Genomic DNA, 18,780 nt, shown 5'->3' with positions numbered 1-18,780 from the left:
GCAGTGCAAGGGGAATTTAAAAGGTTTGTGAGCTACTTTAAGGAGTGGTAACAAGAGAAGTGGAACACTCAAAGGAAAGCAGATGTGGCCTAAAAGCAGACACCAATGGCTGAAGGTTTATAGGGTGTGGCTTTTTTCTATTTTTTTAATTTTATTTATATTCTTTAAGAATATAAAATGCATTATTTATTAATGACACCTCAAACATCCAACTCCTTTGTGGGTTCAGGAGTGTCTTGAACCTCCAATTCAGCTTCTGATGGTCACACATAGAACTTTAGAAAACTACATTTTGGGGCAAGACTACATAGAAAAAAGCACCTTTCTTCTCCCTCTGTTGTGTTAATCTCTTTTTTTGCTCCCTGCAGTTATAAACAGCAATCATATTTCCATGCTGCAATCACATGCTTCATTTCCCAAATCATTCTAAAAGCTCTCCTCTGTATCTGTTCCACTTGGTAATCAGCTTTCCTGAAAATGGATGATCAGAGCTGCAGTTTTCCAAGTGAGGTCTCTCACAAGTGCCTGTGTGGAGATATTGAGGTTTCCCAAGTAGCCAAAATGCCTCTGCTGATCCATCCTGGGAGTGCACTGCTCCAATCACTGCTCACCCCAGCATTTCACTCAATCTGCCATCAGCTACTCAACCATGAGTCTTCTCTTCTTCGGTCATTTGCAATTGATGATTACTCAGCTTACAACTTAATTTTTGGTTATTAGTCCCTAGATGAGCCTGCAAGCATTCTACTGAATTGCATTCCATTGCTCCAGTCCTCAAGTTCATCGTTCTGTGCAGTTCTTCAATCTCCTTAACTCATAATAAACCAAATTATATGTTATTTGCAAATTTTATCAGCGTACTCCCACCATTTCCTTTGCACATTAAACTGGTTATCAAAGAAAAATTGATGTTTTTATAGCAACATTAACTCCAGCCAAGCCTGTACGTGCTGTTACTAATTCCTGTTGTTCTTGTGAAGCATTTAGTGACCAAAGCCATGCTGTGACATCCACAGGAGCCTCTGAGCCTTCCCTTTGTCCCACCCTCCACTGCCCTTCTCTTAGCCCCAGGCCAATTAAAATCCAGCCCTCTCAGGGAAACATTTTAAAGGTTTTCCTGTTGTTAAAGCTCTCTCAGCTCCATTTGAAGATGGCTTTACCCTGCACACACAGCAGAGAGAACAAAAGCTGCAGGGACTAAAACACATCAGGAGCTTAAAGCACCACAGGACAACCTGCTCTGAGCAAAATCAGAGAAAATTTACATTGAAAAATTATAACCCTCATCTTGTAGTTTGCATTGAAATTCCTAATTTATCTCCATTTTCACAACTGAACAGAACTTCTCAAGGTGGGATTTATTTACAGTTTTAACAACATGAAAGTTTTCATGTAACAGATACTGTGAAATGTGTGAAACAGTAAATGGGGCTGCAGGGAGTGGAGTGGGTGAAGGGCAGGTGGCACCTATTCCAAACTCCTCTGTTCTTCTCTTCTTCGAGGTATAACTTCAGACACACTGATGAAATTGCTGTTTTCTCCACAGAGGGTCAGACAAGGAAAAATTCAGACATTCTAAGTTTAGAAAGAACCATTTTACCTTTGTCTGAAAAAGCCCTGCAGTACCAGCTGTAGAATTTGAACTGACACTCCTTCATTTAGGTGAATTTGCTGTCCCTTGTCACCCTTACTTGCATGTAAACACCCAAATTCAATATACAGCAAGATACATTTTCATGTAAATTGTTCTGATGTTCAATCACTCTCAAAATTTCAATTTGCGGCTTTGTAACATCTTATTCCAATTCTCTGGGTCTTGTTGTTCTTGTATTAAATCTTCATTTGAGACAAGATACTGAATGCTGAGGGATTACAGAATGCCAAGGAAGGAGCATGAAGGGTCCAAAACCCAGGAGTCAGAGTGACATGGCTTGAAACTGAAAATGGAAGACAAACATATACCCCAAGCAAAGGCAAATTGGGTGAAAGAGAGCCAAAGGAGAGCTTGTGGGTAAGAAATTCTACTTTTCTGTTATTTACACTTGTTAAAGACAAAAATATCTCATACCCTGAAAAATTCCTAGCCATGGATTGCCAGATGTTGGGATAAAGGGGAGCTTGGGAAGTTCTCCTGCTGTTCCCTGGGGACACACAGCTGGTCCTGCCAGAGGCAGAACACAACTGCACAAAGCTGGATCCACCTCCAGCAGGAGGTCTGGGGAAGGAGGACAAGGATAATCAACAGCACAGAGCAGACAACAGCTAATTTATTAGAAAACTCTTCATAAATAAGCCAGATGTCTGAGGGAGAGGTTTATAAAATTATGAGAGGAGAAGAAAAATAAGGGTAATTTTCCATTCACTCTGAATAAATATATTGAGCATCTATTCTTACCAAGAAAGACACAAAGCTACTACACAAATAAACTCTGCAAATTTGGGATGTAATCTTCTTTATCTCTCTGCAGATTTTAATTGATATTAGCAAACATTTGCTGTCTACAGGACTGTCAATTTTTAGAATGTAATTTACTGAAATTTCATCTTCCAGCTGCTCCAAATAAATTAAAAGCCCCTAAATCAGAATGTAAATTTTTCTGAAGAGTGTTTCATATCAGGTGTAGGAGACAGACTGAGTATTCTCATGAGGAAAATATCACAAATAGCCAAACTAATATCCACTGTCTAAACTTCCAGGAGTCTCAAGAAGTCCCTTTCACCTAAAATGAGTTTGTGTCTCTGCAAAATGGAGAACACATCAGCACTTGGACTGAGGCTGCTATTGTGACTCTTACCTTTGAGAGCAGAATCATCTTCAAGATTTGTAGTGTTTAATCCCAGCTTTTTACCACACATGACACTTCTCCTTCCACTCACAGGGTACTGCAAACTGCAGTTTTTGTTAGAAAAGGAGTCAAAAATGTCCAAGTCCACATCAGCATCCTTTCTGGTCAGCGTTTGTGATCTCCCATCTCCAGTTGCATTTCTACTATTGGGTCTTCCCAGTTCATGCCTCTGACATTTGACATCCTCATTTATCAGATCTGAGAAGTTTTTCATGATTTCATCTGGCTGTGTTTGAAATCTTGAGTTGAAATTCTGGTCTGTAGCAAGCCAAGGAGGCTTCTGCCTACTGGGAGTGTCTTGATTGTTCTGTGCTACCTGGGAAGATGACTGCAACCAAGAAGGAATTGCACCTGCAGAATCAGTCAGTTTTCTTCCTGTTAACCTTTCCATTTGCTCACTCAAACAAAGCTCATCATCAGACTGAACGTGCTCTGCAACTGCTGCTTCCTCCTCTTTGGCATCTTTTATACAAACCTGAGATGGGGGCACTTTTAGATCATCCTCTAACTGTGATAAATTTTTCTTTGTAAAGCTGATTGAGTTCATCTTAGGCTCAAGAAGATTTTCTTCTGGCAGAGCTGTCCAGTTCAGTGAAGCACTGTTTGATTCTGAGCATTTTAAAAGTAGGTCTGTTTTCTTGTCTGGACCTGCAGGTGCATTTCCTTCCTTCCTCTCAGCTGAGGGAGAGGCTGAGCTATCTGGCTTGTGATCTGTGAGGTCAATTGTGGTGCTCTGGTCAGCAAGGAGATCTCCAGAGCCTCTCTCTAATTCACCATCAAACACAAGGTTCTCATCAACATACAACTTCACCTTCTTTGCTCCAACATCAAGGTCCTACAAAAATAAAGGTAGGAAGATTTCAGTCAAGCTTTTAAGCATTAGATATCACAGCTCTGGGACTCTGACATTTGAACACTTAATCAATAGACAGATGAAAACAATTAAACCCTGTGTCAGTATGTGCTTTTGACTGCTTTTTAATCTAAAGCTGAAATGACTAAGAAACACGGTGTAATAGATAAGATTTTTTTAAAGGACAGGAAACCCTGCTAGACACTGCTATCACTTTGTCTGACAAGGTTTGATTATTTAGAAAAGCTTGAGGGAAAAAGCCCAGATTAAGTACAATTATATTTGATCAGGATATAAATTCCAGAGGCACATTTTGCTTTTCATCCCTAAGATTCAGCACTTTCACGACATGTTCCACAGTGAACAACCACCCAGATCAAAGCCACCAGAGTTAAAAAGAGTTAGAGAGTTACAGAAATGCTAGGAAAAAAAAATCATCCAGTCCCTCTCTGAAGAATATAAAATAACCTACACCATTGTGAGGAAATCTGGTTTTAACAGTTTTCAACTAATCTGCCTTGATAGCCTATTCCAACACTTAACTAGCCTTTAAACAGCAGGCCTTCATCTCAGACACAATTCTGCCACTCACAACTTTATCTCTATGTTCTCCTTCTCTGTGGCACTCACCAATACCTGTTTTTTTTATTCCATTGAAGTTAGAACTAATGTTCTTTCTGTTCTCTTTGCCATTTCAATATAACCTTTTCTCCCTCTTGACAAAAATACCATTATCTTCAAAGAAAATACAGAAGATGAGACACAATCCATCTCCATTCTGTTCTCTAACTTGTCCATCTCATGGAGTCTTTCAGAGACTCTCTGTTCTTTGCTTCTTTTTGTGAAAACTAAGAAGCTTTTTGTGAAAGTAAGAAGTTTCAGTTTCATCCCTCTTCCTCATTTTCAGCCTGTCAGTTCTCCTTGAATACTGATTTTCATTTTCCTCTGCTCCCAGACTAAACCAATCACTCCTTCCCTTCCAAGCATGAAAGTCTCTGGTTCTTCACTCCTGGACACACACTGTTTAAGCCTTACAAGTTTTTATAGCTTCCATCCTGTTGCCTTCCCAATAATAACATCTCTGAGGCCAAAAAAAAGCAATATGGATGTACCCAGAGGAAAAGCAGGGGATGCAAACATGACAAGAAAGCTACAGGTGAGGGAGGGGAGTGGGTGCAGGAATGCAGGACACATTCCTGAAAGGAAAAAGATAACCTTCCCTGAGTTCCCAGTGAGCAGCTGTAAAACCAGTTTAATTGGCCATTATGGCCTGGCTGCCTGTGGAACTCCTGTAGGATCATAAAGTGCTGCATTTCTGTGCTGATGCAGTCAGCCATAAAACAGGATAGTTTTTCCCCTTGAATGAGGACACTGCTAGATTGATCTAACAGGGGATCAGAACATTTCAATAATTACATCTGTTGAAAATTACCTGCATGGCTTTGCCTGGAATTATGATGGGGAAGAGAAAGACTATCAGGATGTCCCAATAATGCTATTTTTAAAATTTTTATATGTCTAAACTGCCAATGTCCTCCTTAAATGCCAGAGATATTGAACAGTCACAGCTGAATTTAGGATAACTGGAACATTTCTCCATAATATTCCAGCCCTACTGCTGTTAGGAATACCCAGGCCTTAGTTCTGCATTTTTTACCTGGAAATAGGTATAAACTGAAGGGGACCACAGAAATACAGATGTACATTGAAAAGTATTTGTCAATGTCATCTTTTTAAATTAAAATCCACTTCTTAAGAACAGCATGTTTTGAAATGAATCCCACTGCACTCACCAGCAGAGGAGGTCAGGTAGGCAGAGAAACTCTACAAAATGAGATAGTGGAGCTCATTCTCCCTGAAAAAGCCCAAAAAGGGGTCACTCACTTCAAAAATGCTTTTCCAGTCAGTGGGAGACTGCTCTCTGATGCTTTGGAATGTCTGAGATGGGTATTTTAGGAAGCAGAAAAGGTCTGAAGTGTACCAAGATGAAGCAGCCAGGTATTTCTAGGATAACAGAGACAGACTGGACTGGGGCAGGCACTCCAAGAGCTGACAGCTCAGGAGAGCTGATGAAAATCTGCACCAAAATCCTGAGCAGACTGAGCCTCAGGGAGGAAAAATCTGAACAGATCCCAAGAGACTCCAAGAACAAACATATGCAGGCACAAGACTAAGAACTGCTCTTTTTCATTCCCTCCCACCCCTCTCTGAGTTTCCAGTTGCTTAGTGATCTGTTCTGATGGAAAAGATTGACAGTTTAGCATCCCCAGTACCACTGCTCAGCTCTCCTCAAGCGTGAGGAGGCTGGAAAAATCCCTTCCTCAGGAGTAATCCCACCCTGTAAACAACCACTCAGTACTTCAGCCAAGGCAGGGCTTTTCCTTGCTGGAAGAGTAATTAAAAGGTCACAGTGTCTCAGAACAAACAAGTGGGTATGAGCGTTGTCAGAAAGAAAAAGATTTTGTGAAAAAAAATCTGTTTCCTTTGGATGTTCCTTCCCAGCTTGCACCCTCAGCTCCCCCAGGGTGTCTGCAGGGACAGTGCCTCCCAAGGAGAAAATAGGGATGGTATTTCTGGCCATTTCTGTGATATTCATGCACAAAGGACAGAGCCTAAAACCAGAGGCACTTTTCTGAGAATTCTTCCTGGACAGAGGACCTGAAATTGCTTCTGCCTGACTTTTCAGAAAAGTGTGAAAAAGAAGCAGTAGAAAAGAAGCCAAGAACCAAAGAAAATACTTCTACAAAACTGACTGTGCTGGAAGAAAGCTGCTCCATCCTTACAGGCACACCAGCACTGAAAAAAAGCCCCAAGAGAATGGACAGGAACATAGGCACAGAAGGAACAAACACAGGCAACCACCTGAAGAAGAGAATTATTCAACTGGAGAGCACCTAAGACCTTAATGCATTTAGGTATTGATTCCATTCCCAGTTTTGTGAAGACATACAACACACTTTAGACTGGATCTTTCAAAAAAAGTTTTAATAGCACCATTAACCATGCAATTTCAAGGCTGTATCAAGTACTTACAAAGTGTCTGACTGTTGCAGATAAATTTGAAAAAAACTGGCTGCCCTTACACTTGTTCCCTTCCTGCAGACTAAAATTCACCTCCTTTTTTGGAGGTCTCATCTGAAGTAAATAAAGGCAAGATGAAACATCCTCTGAGACCTTTCTTGTAATTCAATGAATCAGGGAATCTATGACAATGATGTCATCTGACTTTTACAGCTTCCTTCAGACATATTTTTTTCTCCTTCCAGTCTCAAGTTCTGAAATTCAAATATACAAAAGTACCAGCCTGACTTAATTTTTGGCCTATTTTTGGAAGCAGTACTTGGACATCTCTCACTTACGTGGTTTTTGAGGGAAAGAAGGCAGTTAGAATGATTCCCAAAATCCACACAGAAATCTGGCTCTGGATTTACATTAGCAGGAAGAAAATTGTTCATTCATTGTATTGTGGGGGTTTTATACTTCTTAGACAAAACTTTCTCATGATGAATTATAGACTTAGGCAGAACTGCTTTGTATTATTCTTTCATGCTAAGGATAATGAGACATTTCTTCAGCAAGGATAAACTGCTGCATTTCCACCAAAACCCAAAGGATTATATTCCCAATGGATTTTACACATTGCCTTATTTCAGGTTATTAAAGAAGCAGAACCCTGAAACCAGACAAACATTTCTCTGTGTGTCCTGCACACAGAAATTTTTCCACCAAAATCCATAGGATTATACTCCCAATGGATTTTACACATTGCCTTCTATCAGGTTATTAAGGAAGCAGAGCCTTGAAACACAGACAAACATTTCTGTGTGCATCCTGCATTCTATTCAGCAGGTTTGGTAACAAATCATACCATTACCTCCAAGAACAGCAGCCCTTTCGCACACTCTAATGATGATGGAACATCCTGTAGACCACATTTTAGTGAGAAAAGCTATTAAAATTCCAGGAAAAGAAATATAAATCATGTTGTAGTAAATTTGTTTTAAGCTGTCCCTTCCACAGCCATTTCCGTATGTATAAATTACCATATGTGCTTATATAAGAACATGGATGAGAGCAAAACCACAGGGATAAAGCTTCTTATTTATAATCCAGGACAGCAAATCCTCTTTGATCCAGTACCTGAGATTTTTTTTTCTTAACACTGCAGTGTACAAACAAGAATAATATTCATGGTGACATTCAAACACACAGACAAGAGACCATCTGCCATCTGCCATGATATGTCTCTCTGGTAACAGTAGATGACTGGTTTTATTATGAGCACACAGTAGTGGACTTTTTAATTGTCCCTGCCCAGGGAGGGGGGCTGGAACTGGATGATCTTAAAGGTCCTTCCAACCCAAACCATTTTATGATTCTCATTAAAGTGACAAACCCCAAACTGAGCAACAGTCAGCCTGTTTATATTTATAGACACCAGAAAACAGATATTTAAACACGTATTTATTTACATTGTGATTAAACAGCTGAAAGCCCTGAATACTGAGATGCACTTACCTTTGTATCTCTATTTCTCACCACAGTAAAGGATTAATGACAGGACGTGCAAGCCTTTTATTAGGTCTTTAGTGATCTTTAATAGCTTTGAAAACAAATGCTCATTGTGCCCACGAAAACATTATCACTACATTGTTAGCACTTACAATTAAGACAAAAGCAAATTTCACAACAGACAGGGACACCTCACAGCTCCTGTTTCATTACAGGAAATTGTATCTACTTTTATTTCATGCTTTTAGAAAGAAGATCACACTGAATTTCCCTAGGCAAGGCAAGAGCAAATATAAAGAGGAGTTGAGAAAAGACTACTTACACTGGGAGTTGTTGTGTTGTAATTCCAAATCTTGATCTTGGATATACCAAAGTCACGTGAGCGGGTGGGATTGCGGATAACAAAGTAAAGTTGGACGGGTGGGTGGAAAGGGCACATCCAAAGGCAGCTTTCCTTGGGGAGCTAAAAACACAGACAAGCAGACTGTCACTAATGCTCCTTCTCCTGGAGCAGGTGTTTTAATTAACTCCCCACCCCCCCAGCAGCACAGGAGGCCATTAGAAAAGTAAAGGTTTCATAAAATCTGCTACGTAAAGAGCAAAACCTCAGCCTCATTTCCCAAGAGTAAATCCCACTCTCCCGCCTGCCAGACAGCTCCCAACAAGCTGGCAATGAGCTAAAGGTCAGCTGCCTGCTGTCCCAGGGAGACATCTGCACGCTCAGAGCACAGGCAGAGCAAGCCCAGTTTATTTTTATCAAATTAATCAGCTTTGCTGGCACTAGGGGGGATCACTGAGCACAATGGGCATTCTACAATCATTTCACAATTTCTTTGCTTCTGGTTTGTCCTCTAAGGAGGGGAATCTTTGAGAATTTTACTTTACTGTCTGCTTCTATTTTAATCAGGCTTTGCAGATAATCAGTTTCACTTACAGGTCTACTCCTCAGAGTTATACTGGACTCTACTCTGAAAATTTTCTAAGACATCACAGAATTCCCAACTTGAATTTACATATAACTGGCGATCAAGAGATTTTAAAGTATCAAGAAATGCTTAATTTTGGACATTGTTAAGAACTGCTATCTCTACATGTTCAGAATGTAAGAAAAGGATATCTGGCAGCTCAGAAGGAAGGAAGTTTCAGAATCAAAATGTTCAATATTAATATATTTGATGTTCAGTGTTACCCACATGCAGGTTACATACCAGTGATCTGAAAGCAGCTGATAAATTAGTTCCCCTCCTGTTCTCAGGGACACACAGGACACAGATACACACACACAAGATAACAGGCAGTCTTTTTCCACACCTTTCTCTCTGAAGTGAGTGTTTCAGTTTTTGCTGAAGGTGTTAACCCCAGAGTCCTCTATCTGTGTGACTAACAATGGTTAGGATAGCACCCTGGAGCCAGCATGAATGTGATAGCTATCAGATACACTCCTCACCATGGTCCTCTCTCAATTTCTCCAGACTCTGATGGGTCTCTGCCCCAGAGCCTCTCAAAAAGCTTTGGGGGATTGTTTCTGCTTTAACACCAGTTTGGAGCACCAACAGCCATAAGAGTGCCAGACAGGTTCTGTCCTTTATACTTAAAAAGAAAGAAGCCTCTTGACATCAAAGAAATGAAGGACAGCCCTCAAATCACTGTGAACCCAACTCCAGGGTCAACTTCAAAGCTGCATCATGTTTTTGAAGCCATAGTTTGAATAAGAACAGTTAAAAAAACAATTTCCCAACTGCAGAACACATCAGATAAGCAATCCATCTGCAGACCTCTCAAGGCAGGAGCTGACTGCCCAGAAATCAATAGGTTCTGGTGGGTACTGAGAGCCAGAGGTGCCTTCACAGGAGGGTACCTGATTCAGCACTAAAATGCTCCTGCTTCTCACTGGCTTCTCTGTAAAACTGCACCCAGTGTTCCAAAAACAGGGATTTATCAGAGCCAGGCTGTGTGTTGAGTCCTGAGTGAGAGGCAGCCATGGAGATCATTTTGTTCATCAGTGGAAATAACTGATAGGGCTGAGCCTACACAACCTCACAGGTGTTACAGCCCCCATGAGGGAGCCAAAGATCTGACACCAGAAATTCAAGTCACCTTGAAGGATCCATGCCAAAACTCAAGAGACTGTGGAGGACTCTCATGTTTTATCCCAAAGAGTGATCTCATGTCTTTGCCTTCACAAGAGGTACTTGAGCCTGGGGTTATTTTCTTGGAGCTGAAAAAGCTAACCCAAAAATTCTTTGAACCATGAGGGTGAACCTGGTATGTTAAGAAGAAGAAATTGTATTTTCACTGGACCAAGGTAAAAGGGGAGAGTGAAAACCTTTAATCTTAAGATTTTGTGAGAGATTGGCACTGCTTTTTGTGGGACTGAAGGTGTAAATGATGGAGAGTAAAGGAAGCATCAAGCACTGTGAAGAGGAATGACACAGGTCTAAGGTTCCCCAGGGGGAAGAAACACATTTGTTAGTATTTGCCTGTCCTTGTTATCCTGAGGTTTAAAAGACCTCTACATGCATATAAGAACCAAAAAGGTTTATGGAAAGCAATTTCAATAAATACCTAATCTAAGACTTATTAAATATTTTCAGAGAATCCCAGAATGGTTTGGATTGGAAGGGAACTTAAAAACCATCCAGTTCCAACCCCCTGCCATGGCAGGGACACCTCCCACTGTCCCAGGCTGCTCCAAGCCCTGTCCAGCCTGGCCTTGGGCACTGCCAGGGATCCAGGGGCAGCCACAGCTGCTCTGGGCACCCTGTGCCAGGGCCTGCTCACCCTCACAGTAAATTCCTTCCCTTTATCTAATCTAAAAAGTTGAGAGCACCAGATATTCTGCCAAGCATTTTTTTCTTTTACAGTACATCACAAAATACAAGGAAGGAAGCAGTTTAAGTGCTCTTCTTAAAAGTCTGCAAGGGTAATAAATAAACTAATAAAATAAAATCCCTCATCTTCAATAAGAGTATTCTCAAAGACAAAAGTACATCTAAATGATCAAAGATGGAAGTGTTTTAAGCATGGTAAAATGAGTTTTCCACACAATAAGTTTTTATTTCAAGTTTTTGTTCTGTTGAAAATGTTCATTGCTTGAAGATTGATTAATTTACTGGGTTTTTAATGCACCCTGAAGCTTTCCTGTATGATCTGAAATGTGCACAAACTGGAAGTGCTGCTCTGCCTTCTGAAGGAATCTGCAGTTCAGGCACCCCATACCCACAGCCTAAGAGCAAATTCCCTGCCCAGACTGCATCTGGGATGCAGCCTCAAGAGAGGAGATTACAGAGTCACAAATCAAGGGAATATATTAATCAATGCAATATAAAAGCTCATTTCTTAAGAATAATGAGATTTATAAATGTATGAGTAATACTGAGAGTAACAGGTTCATAATGGCTTAATGAATGTATTACTACATAATTTATAAATATCTAGAGAGTCTGAGAGTCACTACTACAACTACTACTACCACCACTACTACTGAGTATCACCTGCCAGCCAGCACAGCCTAAAAAGGAGAATGGGGATTTATGAGATCCCAAATACAATTCTCAGGAGAAATTAAGGAAGATGCTTCAGGTGAGAATATTGGGAAATAATACTCTATAAGGAGTTTCAACTAAATTTCAAAATACTGCATATTTGTCCTCTTTCAAATCTCATTTACCTTGAGAGCAGAAAAGCACCATTAGCATGAAATGAGCTGTAATTTATGTTTTTAATGGACTAAGTCCATCAGTATCCTCATCCACTAAAATCATACTATTTTTTTCCTAGAATCCTTGCTGTACAGGCCCATGAAAAATGGCACAGAGTGAATGTGCAGCACAAATAAAACTGTGGCTGTATGGAGGGCTGTGGACATTTGCTAATTCTTTCACACCAGTCACTGTCTTTTGCCCATTGTCATTAGTGTGGGAGCCCCTCATATCTCCTCATCTTACTATCTCACACAAGAGCCATGAAAGACTTTTACCTGCCATATATTTTTCTTAATCTCTTGTTCAAAACTACCTACACAGTTTTTTATTTCCATGATTCTTCCCTAGGTAAAAAGATAACAAGGGAAAAAGAGAAAACAGACACATTTTCTTTATAAATTTACTTAAATTTGAATTATCCATCTGAAAAAAAACAGGAGTGAAGCTTCTGTACCTTGAGACCACAAGGATTACTCCAGTTCTAAAACAAAGTTGGAACTGAATACCAACATCTTGAATAGGAGAGTTGTTAATAAGAAGCAATATTTGTAGAGTTTTTTTAAATTATCAGATAAGTTGTTATGCAGTCAAGTTCAAAATGTTCCTGAACAAAAAACCTTTAGATAGAGTATTATAGAAATATTATACTGAGAGATTTGAACACCCAGCACTAAGCTGTCTTACATTTAAGTTGTTATTGACCAGGCAGCACAAATCCCCTGCGTTGTCAGCATTTCGAATGTCCACGTCGTGAGGAGACACAAAGATCCTCTGGTTGTGGAAATCAAAGAATTCCACCTGGCTCAGGCCCACGTTTGCTGGATTCCCCCAGTTGGAAAGAAGTTCCATGGTCACATAAATGGCATCATGTACATCCATATTGGCTGTCATCTAGACCAAAATGAAATATGGTAAAAGCAGCAGTGACCAACCAAGAAAATGTGAAAGGAAAGATTGTTCAGACTGCAAAACTGATGGGTCAGAAGAAAAAAGATTGCAAAGCCATGGCTATTTGGATGACATTCAATCAATCATTTTGGGTTACACCAATTCTGCCACACATCAACACTCTTAAAAAGCCTGAAAAGAAGGCAACTAACTCTCTGTTCTTTGTCTGATTCCTCTGTCATTCTGATGAACAGTGATAAATTCTCTTTTTGCACCCTGCCATAGGTTTATTACTTGATGTAGGGCAGAACTGAGGGATACAGCCCATTCAATGTACTTTTATTTCAGTAACACTGGGAAGCACCAATTATGGTGCACATATGCACAAACCTTCTCTCTCCACATGGAATTTACTCCAGCTTTGCCACCAGCCAGGGATCTGTCACTGTCACAGGCAGAATGGCCCCCACGCTCCACAAAGGCTTTCAGGAGTCTCTTCTTTTGTCTGAAACTACATATTCTGGGTTATCTCCTCATAATTCTGCGTTTTTAAGAAAAGTTGGTGCAAAGGTAAAGAGATGATAAGATGAACCCCACAGGAAAATGCACCCAAGACCTAATGATGACAACTTTTGCAGCATTCCACCTTAGATTCACAGAGTTTGGTTAAAAATCTGGGCTCCAGTTCATGGTTCTGAGGCAGTGTGAGAAGGGAATGCAGAGGTGATCTGCGGACCATAAAGTGAGATGTTGGCAGATTCTGCTCCACAGAAACTGGCCCAAGGCTGCACTGCCTGATTTGCTACTTGCAGGGTGTCTCAAGTATTTGGAGATTACCAGGTGCAGTAATTGGACTGGTGGCATTCTGAAAAATCTCTCTTAAAAAAGGAAGTTATCCTAAAGCAAAGAGATATAAATATATACCTGCTTCCAAAAGGGCAGAATCTCTCCACAGCTCTGGTCACTGTAGTCCTTGTCTGGCGTTTCTCTGGAGGTTCAGCCTTTGCAGAAAGAACAGATGAAACAGAAAATGTCTCCTAAGTAAGAAAAAGATGAACATGTTCCATTCAGATTGTTCTCACCACACAGCATCAATCTGCATCTCTGGAACAAGTAAGAACTTGGGTAACTCTATAAAGAACATTTCATGGAATTGGTCTTGATTTACAATGAAAGAGCTGAGCTTGGAGCTTGATCTTCTGTGTGGAAGAAAACAGAAGCAAATTCTGAGGACTGTAAAATACACACACACATATATATATAAACATATATATAAAATCTCATTGTGTACATTTGGTAGGATTCAGGGTTAGCCAAACCTTTGGCACAGGTCTACTAGACTTTCTCCTCCAAAACCATCAAGTCTCTTAAAATCCCCAAACCCCTCAATTCTATCAACATAAAATAATGATTTATTTTTTAAATAAAGACCTATCAGTAAGATACCCAAGAGAAAACAGAAGAAAAGTGCTGCATTCTTACAGTGCTATGGGATCTTTTTCTGACTCTACTCAACTTTTTTGTTGATTTTTCTCAACTTCCTTGCTTGTAAGTTTTTAATTGTTTTAAACATGTTTCTGGAGCTAAAAGATGAACACACCTTGGGGCAGAAAACCCTCCCCAGCTCATCCTCAGTGAGATCCAGGAGTGTCCAGGACAGCTCTGCTCCAAAAGCAGAGATGCACTAACAGGGGGCAGTGTCCATGTTAGAGTCCTGGAGGAAGACAGGATTTACTGGGATGGAAATCCCACTTTGCCTTGTTTCAGAAGCTTGCAGGATGGAAATGGCTCAAGTGGGCCTGCAGCTGTGCATCTGATTGTACAGACACATCATATGGCTGCTCTATCAGCTGCTCAGTGATCCCTGTAATCAAGAGGGAGCTGTGGGATGCCATCCTGAGGAAGCAGATTAAAGGAAACAACGCTTTGGAAGAATAATACAAATAAAATTACACTTAGGGGGCATCACCATTCATTCATACACAATCCTAATGTGTAAGGGATTGTAATTCATGGGGGTTCTGCTTGTTGAACAAACAGCTCTCTTTTTTTTTTCTGCCATACCTTTTGGGGGTTGGTGGCAACTGCTTGCCTTTGCAGATCTCCCTGCAAGAATTCATTCTCAATCTGCACTGCTTGAACAACAGCTGAAACAGAGAACTCAGGATCCTTCTCACACACACTCTTCCTGGTTATTGAAAGGGAGGTTTCTGGTCGACTTAAGGGCTCTGGGACCAAAAAAAAGGAAGAAATACTCATTTTTTCAGGACATACAAGTACAGAACATTCCAACATCTGAAACCTCCCATTCAGTTCCTGACAAAGGGCTTTGCAAGCATCTATAACCATCCCAAATGAAGCTGAATTCCCCTAATTTGGTTTTATGCTAAGATTCCAAGTCACATCTTCTTTAGGCAACAGTTAAAACAGCATCATAAGAAGAGGAAAACCAACAAATGAGAACCATAATTTTTATGCTTTTAGATTGCTTTGTTCTGGTATTTAGTGGAAATGCCTTGTAATAGTCCATTGAAAAGAAGTATATATAATTTAAGCACAGCAGGAATTTGTAATTGGGGTGTTCAGCTATTTTGTAGGAATCCCCAGAGACTTCTAGCAATATAAGGGGAATCAGGAGTTGCTATTTACAAGGCAAAATAAATGACCTTGTCATTTAAGCAGTCATCACAATGCCCACACGAATCCCAATCTTCCCAAACTTCATGGAGAAACAGAAACATCACAGCCTAGAAACAGGTTTGAAAGAAAGGAAATCAAATTTAATAACAGATGATGTGAGATTGGATAAAAGAGAAGCACAGTGGTTATATCTGAGGGCTTTAAAAGTCGAGGGAAGAGAAGAGACTGAAGTTGCACAGACATTTAGAGTGAGGGGAAATAACTGAAGTGCCAGAGTGCTCTCAGTGCTGCAGGGAGGAGAGCACAGTGCAAGTAACATCAAGTCCACCTTGAAAAGACAAGAAGTTCAGGCTGAGCTGAGATTTGTGGGCATGCACTCCTTGCACATACACCCATGAAAACTTTCAACAAGCATCAGTCATCTCTGCAAAAACAGGGATGGAATAAAGACCTGCTTATTCTTCTGCACTCTATCATCCCCCTGAAATGAAATTCATTTAGGATTTATCACAGTAGTTGGACAGAAACAGCTCCAACCAGCACTATTATAACCTGAGAAAATGCAGCACACATCTCTGGGAATTCAAAGCAACATCTGCTTCAACAGATGGTGGGTGAGGGTCTCAGAAGCTACAAAGGGGATTTATTCTGGAGCCAAAAAGAATTAACTTCTTTTTCTCTATTTGGTTTTCTGCTAATTAAGAAACTAATTATTTTGGCTTTTCAAAACCACTGGCCTCAGTGCTTTCTTGGGACACATCTGGATTCTGTTTTTTTGAAAAGAGCAGCTTGACCACAGAGTATGGCAGGTCTGAAAACTTCACCTCAGACCTTCCAAAACTCAAGCTGATCAGACTTGTTCAGTTAAGGACTGCACTGAACTACAACTGCAGTCACAACTTCAGCCCCTACATTTGGGGTTTGCTCTGTTTTGTTGGGTTTTTCCCCAGGTAAAGACCACACCTTAGCAGAAGACATTTATAATAAGCAGCAGTGGCTTCAAATTATGTTGTCCAGTCCATGAAAAATATTTTCCAGTATGCTCCTAGATACTGGCACATCTACCCAGCACTGCAGACTGATGTCAGTGTTCAAGGTGTAATTGAACTACAGTCCCAAGCAGCCACAGGTCTCTTGTCATGCTGTGAAAAACTGTGCCTTTATTGTGGTAGAGAACTCTGCATTTTGTATTGCTACAAATGTGTTGTGTTAAACTCTTCCACCAAACATCAGCTGCTGACTGGGAGAACACACATTTCCATTAAACCCACAGGGAACAGACCTCCACAAGGGAAGTGGGAAACACAGAGCAAGTACTGACCAAGGATTGAAAGGGAGAGGGAAAATCTTGTGCTGTGGAAACAAAAAGAGAAGGAAGATAGTAAAGATATGGCAGAAGATTGAAGTATACAGGCTTTTACACTTTATCAGAATTTCACTGAAGTCAGAACACTCAAGGTGTTAAAAACAACAACAGAACCACAGAAAATCCCACTTTAAAAAAATACAAGGGAGTGACAGTTAAAAAATTCACATAATGACAGATGTGTGCTAAAATTGCATCTGAGCCAGAAAAGGGAAAAAGCATGAAAACTCTCCTTATTGACATCATATATTCTTATTTCTTACTAGAATACATTGCTTCATGTCTGTCCTGGTGCAGGAACACAGCAGAGAGTGGCCGGGTGCCTTTATTTTTCAGCATGCCTGGTTTGACAGGAATGTACACTTCAGCACTGTCCTTCCTTTTGGCTGAGAGAACTTGCACTGGCTTCACTTCTGCAAGATAAAAAGGAAAAAGAAAAAATAAACTTTAAAGTTATGTGGAAGCAGCCAGCCCAGGAAAATTTATTGGATTTTTAATGCTAAAGTTTTGCCACTTTAATTATGTTGGCATAGTTAAAAGTGATAATTTCCATCCCTTTCACTGGCACTGTTCTGTTGATGCAGATGCACATATGGATGGCTGGCACTAACTCAAACAAAATAAAAATAGTATTATAATGTACCAAGACATCTCATCTCTGCCAGATATTTACCTGCATTACTGTCATGAAAAGCAAAAATAAAAAAGAAGTCCTGAGTTATTTCTTAACACAGTTATACCAAAGAAAATTCTTAAAATACAGACACAAATGTTATCATGTTTAGAAGTTTCAGAGGGGGAGAGGGAATAACTCTTAGAAGTACTTCACTTTTTGGTTTGGGAATTATTAATGCCTCTATTGTTTCCATCACAGCTCTCAAATTTTTCTCTGGACAGAAAGTCCTGCACTCTCCTAGAGATATTGTTCTCACTGCTCTTCCATCCCTTGATCTGTCTCTTCTTCTGCCCCTCTCCCCATTCACACTCCATTCACATCCATGATAATGAAAGGAAAACTCTTCGACTTAATTTATTCCAAGATTGTTCCTCTGAATTTATGCAATTAACTACACATTAGGGAAAGAAAAAAAAGAAAAGGAAGCAGTGAAATAAACAAAACCAAGAAACCAAAACCAATTACTGTACCAGAAACGAGCAGGGAAGGAATTCTGAGAAATACTGAAGGTAGGCTTAGGTCTGGTTTCTGCCTGAACTCTTCACCCTTTGTTAAATTATCTTTGAGATTTAATGACTGGTTGTGGGTTTGGACACTGGGGCTCCAAAGGAGACAGAAAGAGACAAAAAGAAGTGGCTCATGTCAATCACCAGGGATGAGCAGCATACCCTGGGACAGGTATGTGAAATAAAGGTGAGACTGGGAAGGTTTGGCTGCCTGAATTACTGCAAAACCAGTCCAAAAATATATCTAAAAACATGGTAATTCCTTGAGATATCTTCCAGACAATCTTAGTTCAGGTGTCTAGAGGTTCAGTAACCAGGTCTGTATCTGCATTTGCCCAAAGAGTTCCTAATGAAGTACAAGAGGATGAGTGTCCCAAATCAGGAGATCAAACAACAGGTTTGCTGCAGGGCATGAGAACTTGAAAGGGTATGGAGTAACTCCTAATGATCAACCTTAAATGCAATTCCCTCAAAGAATGATTATGGTAAGGAAGAATTGTGCAAGACACAGACTTACTGCTTTGATCCTGGTTGAACTCCAGCACAGTTGTGGCACCAGAATCAAGGCTAGAGCATCTCCCAGCATCCTGATGTTCAGAACCTTCCTTCTGCAGTGCCCCACTGCTATCCAACTGAAGGCCTTCAAAGCCTGTAATTGCTTCCTCAGTGGGAGATGGGTCTGAAAACACATCCTCTTCAACAGAGTCATAATCATCACTAAGGGAGTCTTCTTCCATCCTCTCCTCTTCCACACTGTGCTGCAAGCTGCTTCTCAATTTCTGCTACAAT

General features: G+C 40.4%; 1 protein-coding gene across 10 annotated transcripts in view; it reads right to left on the bottom strand.

The window, feature by feature from the left end:
* The window catches only part of KATNIP (katanin interacting protein), a 56,518-nt gene that overhangs the window by 26,254 nt on the left and 11,484 nt on the right, over nucleotides 1–18,780 (bottom strand). For 5 of the 10 annotated variants that reach the window (XM_064725565.1, XM_064725573.1, XM_064725568.1 and 2 more), the window contains exons 7-14: nucleotides 18,509–18,773; nucleotides 17,073–17,222; nucleotides 14,868–15,031; nucleotides 13,728–13,840; nucleotides 13,194–13,314; nucleotides 12,600–12,806; nucleotides 8,534–8,674; nucleotides 2,796–3,681 (exon numbers count right to left, since the gene is read on the bottom strand). In XM_064725565.1, coding sequence (XP_064581635.1) covers nucleotides 2,796–3,681; nucleotides 8,534–8,674; nucleotides 12,600–12,806; nucleotides 13,194–13,314; nucleotides 13,728–13,840; nucleotides 14,868–15,031; nucleotides 17,073–17,222; nucleotides 18,509–18,773 — 2,047 coding nt within the window. The remainder of the gene's footprint in view (nucleotides 1–2,795; nucleotides 3,682–8,533; nucleotides 8,675–12,599; nucleotides 12,807–13,193; nucleotides 13,315–13,727; nucleotides 13,841–14,867; nucleotides 15,032–17,072; nucleotides 17,223–18,508; nucleotides 18,774–18,780) is intronic. The other 5 variants (XM_064725567.1, XM_064725574.1, XM_064725571.1 and 2 more) reach the window with 2 other exon arrangements.

This window comes from Zonotrichia leucophrys, chromosome 14 (assembly GCF_028769735.1).
Source record: "Zonotrichia leucophrys gambelii isolate GWCS_2022_RI chromosome 14, RI_Zleu_2.0, whole genome shotgun sequence".
Classification (NCBI taxonomy): domain Eukaryota; kingdom Metazoa; phylum Chordata; class Aves; order Passeriformes; family Passerellidae; genus Zonotrichia; species Zonotrichia leucophrys.
Note: the sequence above shows the minus strand (reverse complement) of the source record. Positions and strands in the feature narration are given on the sequence as shown.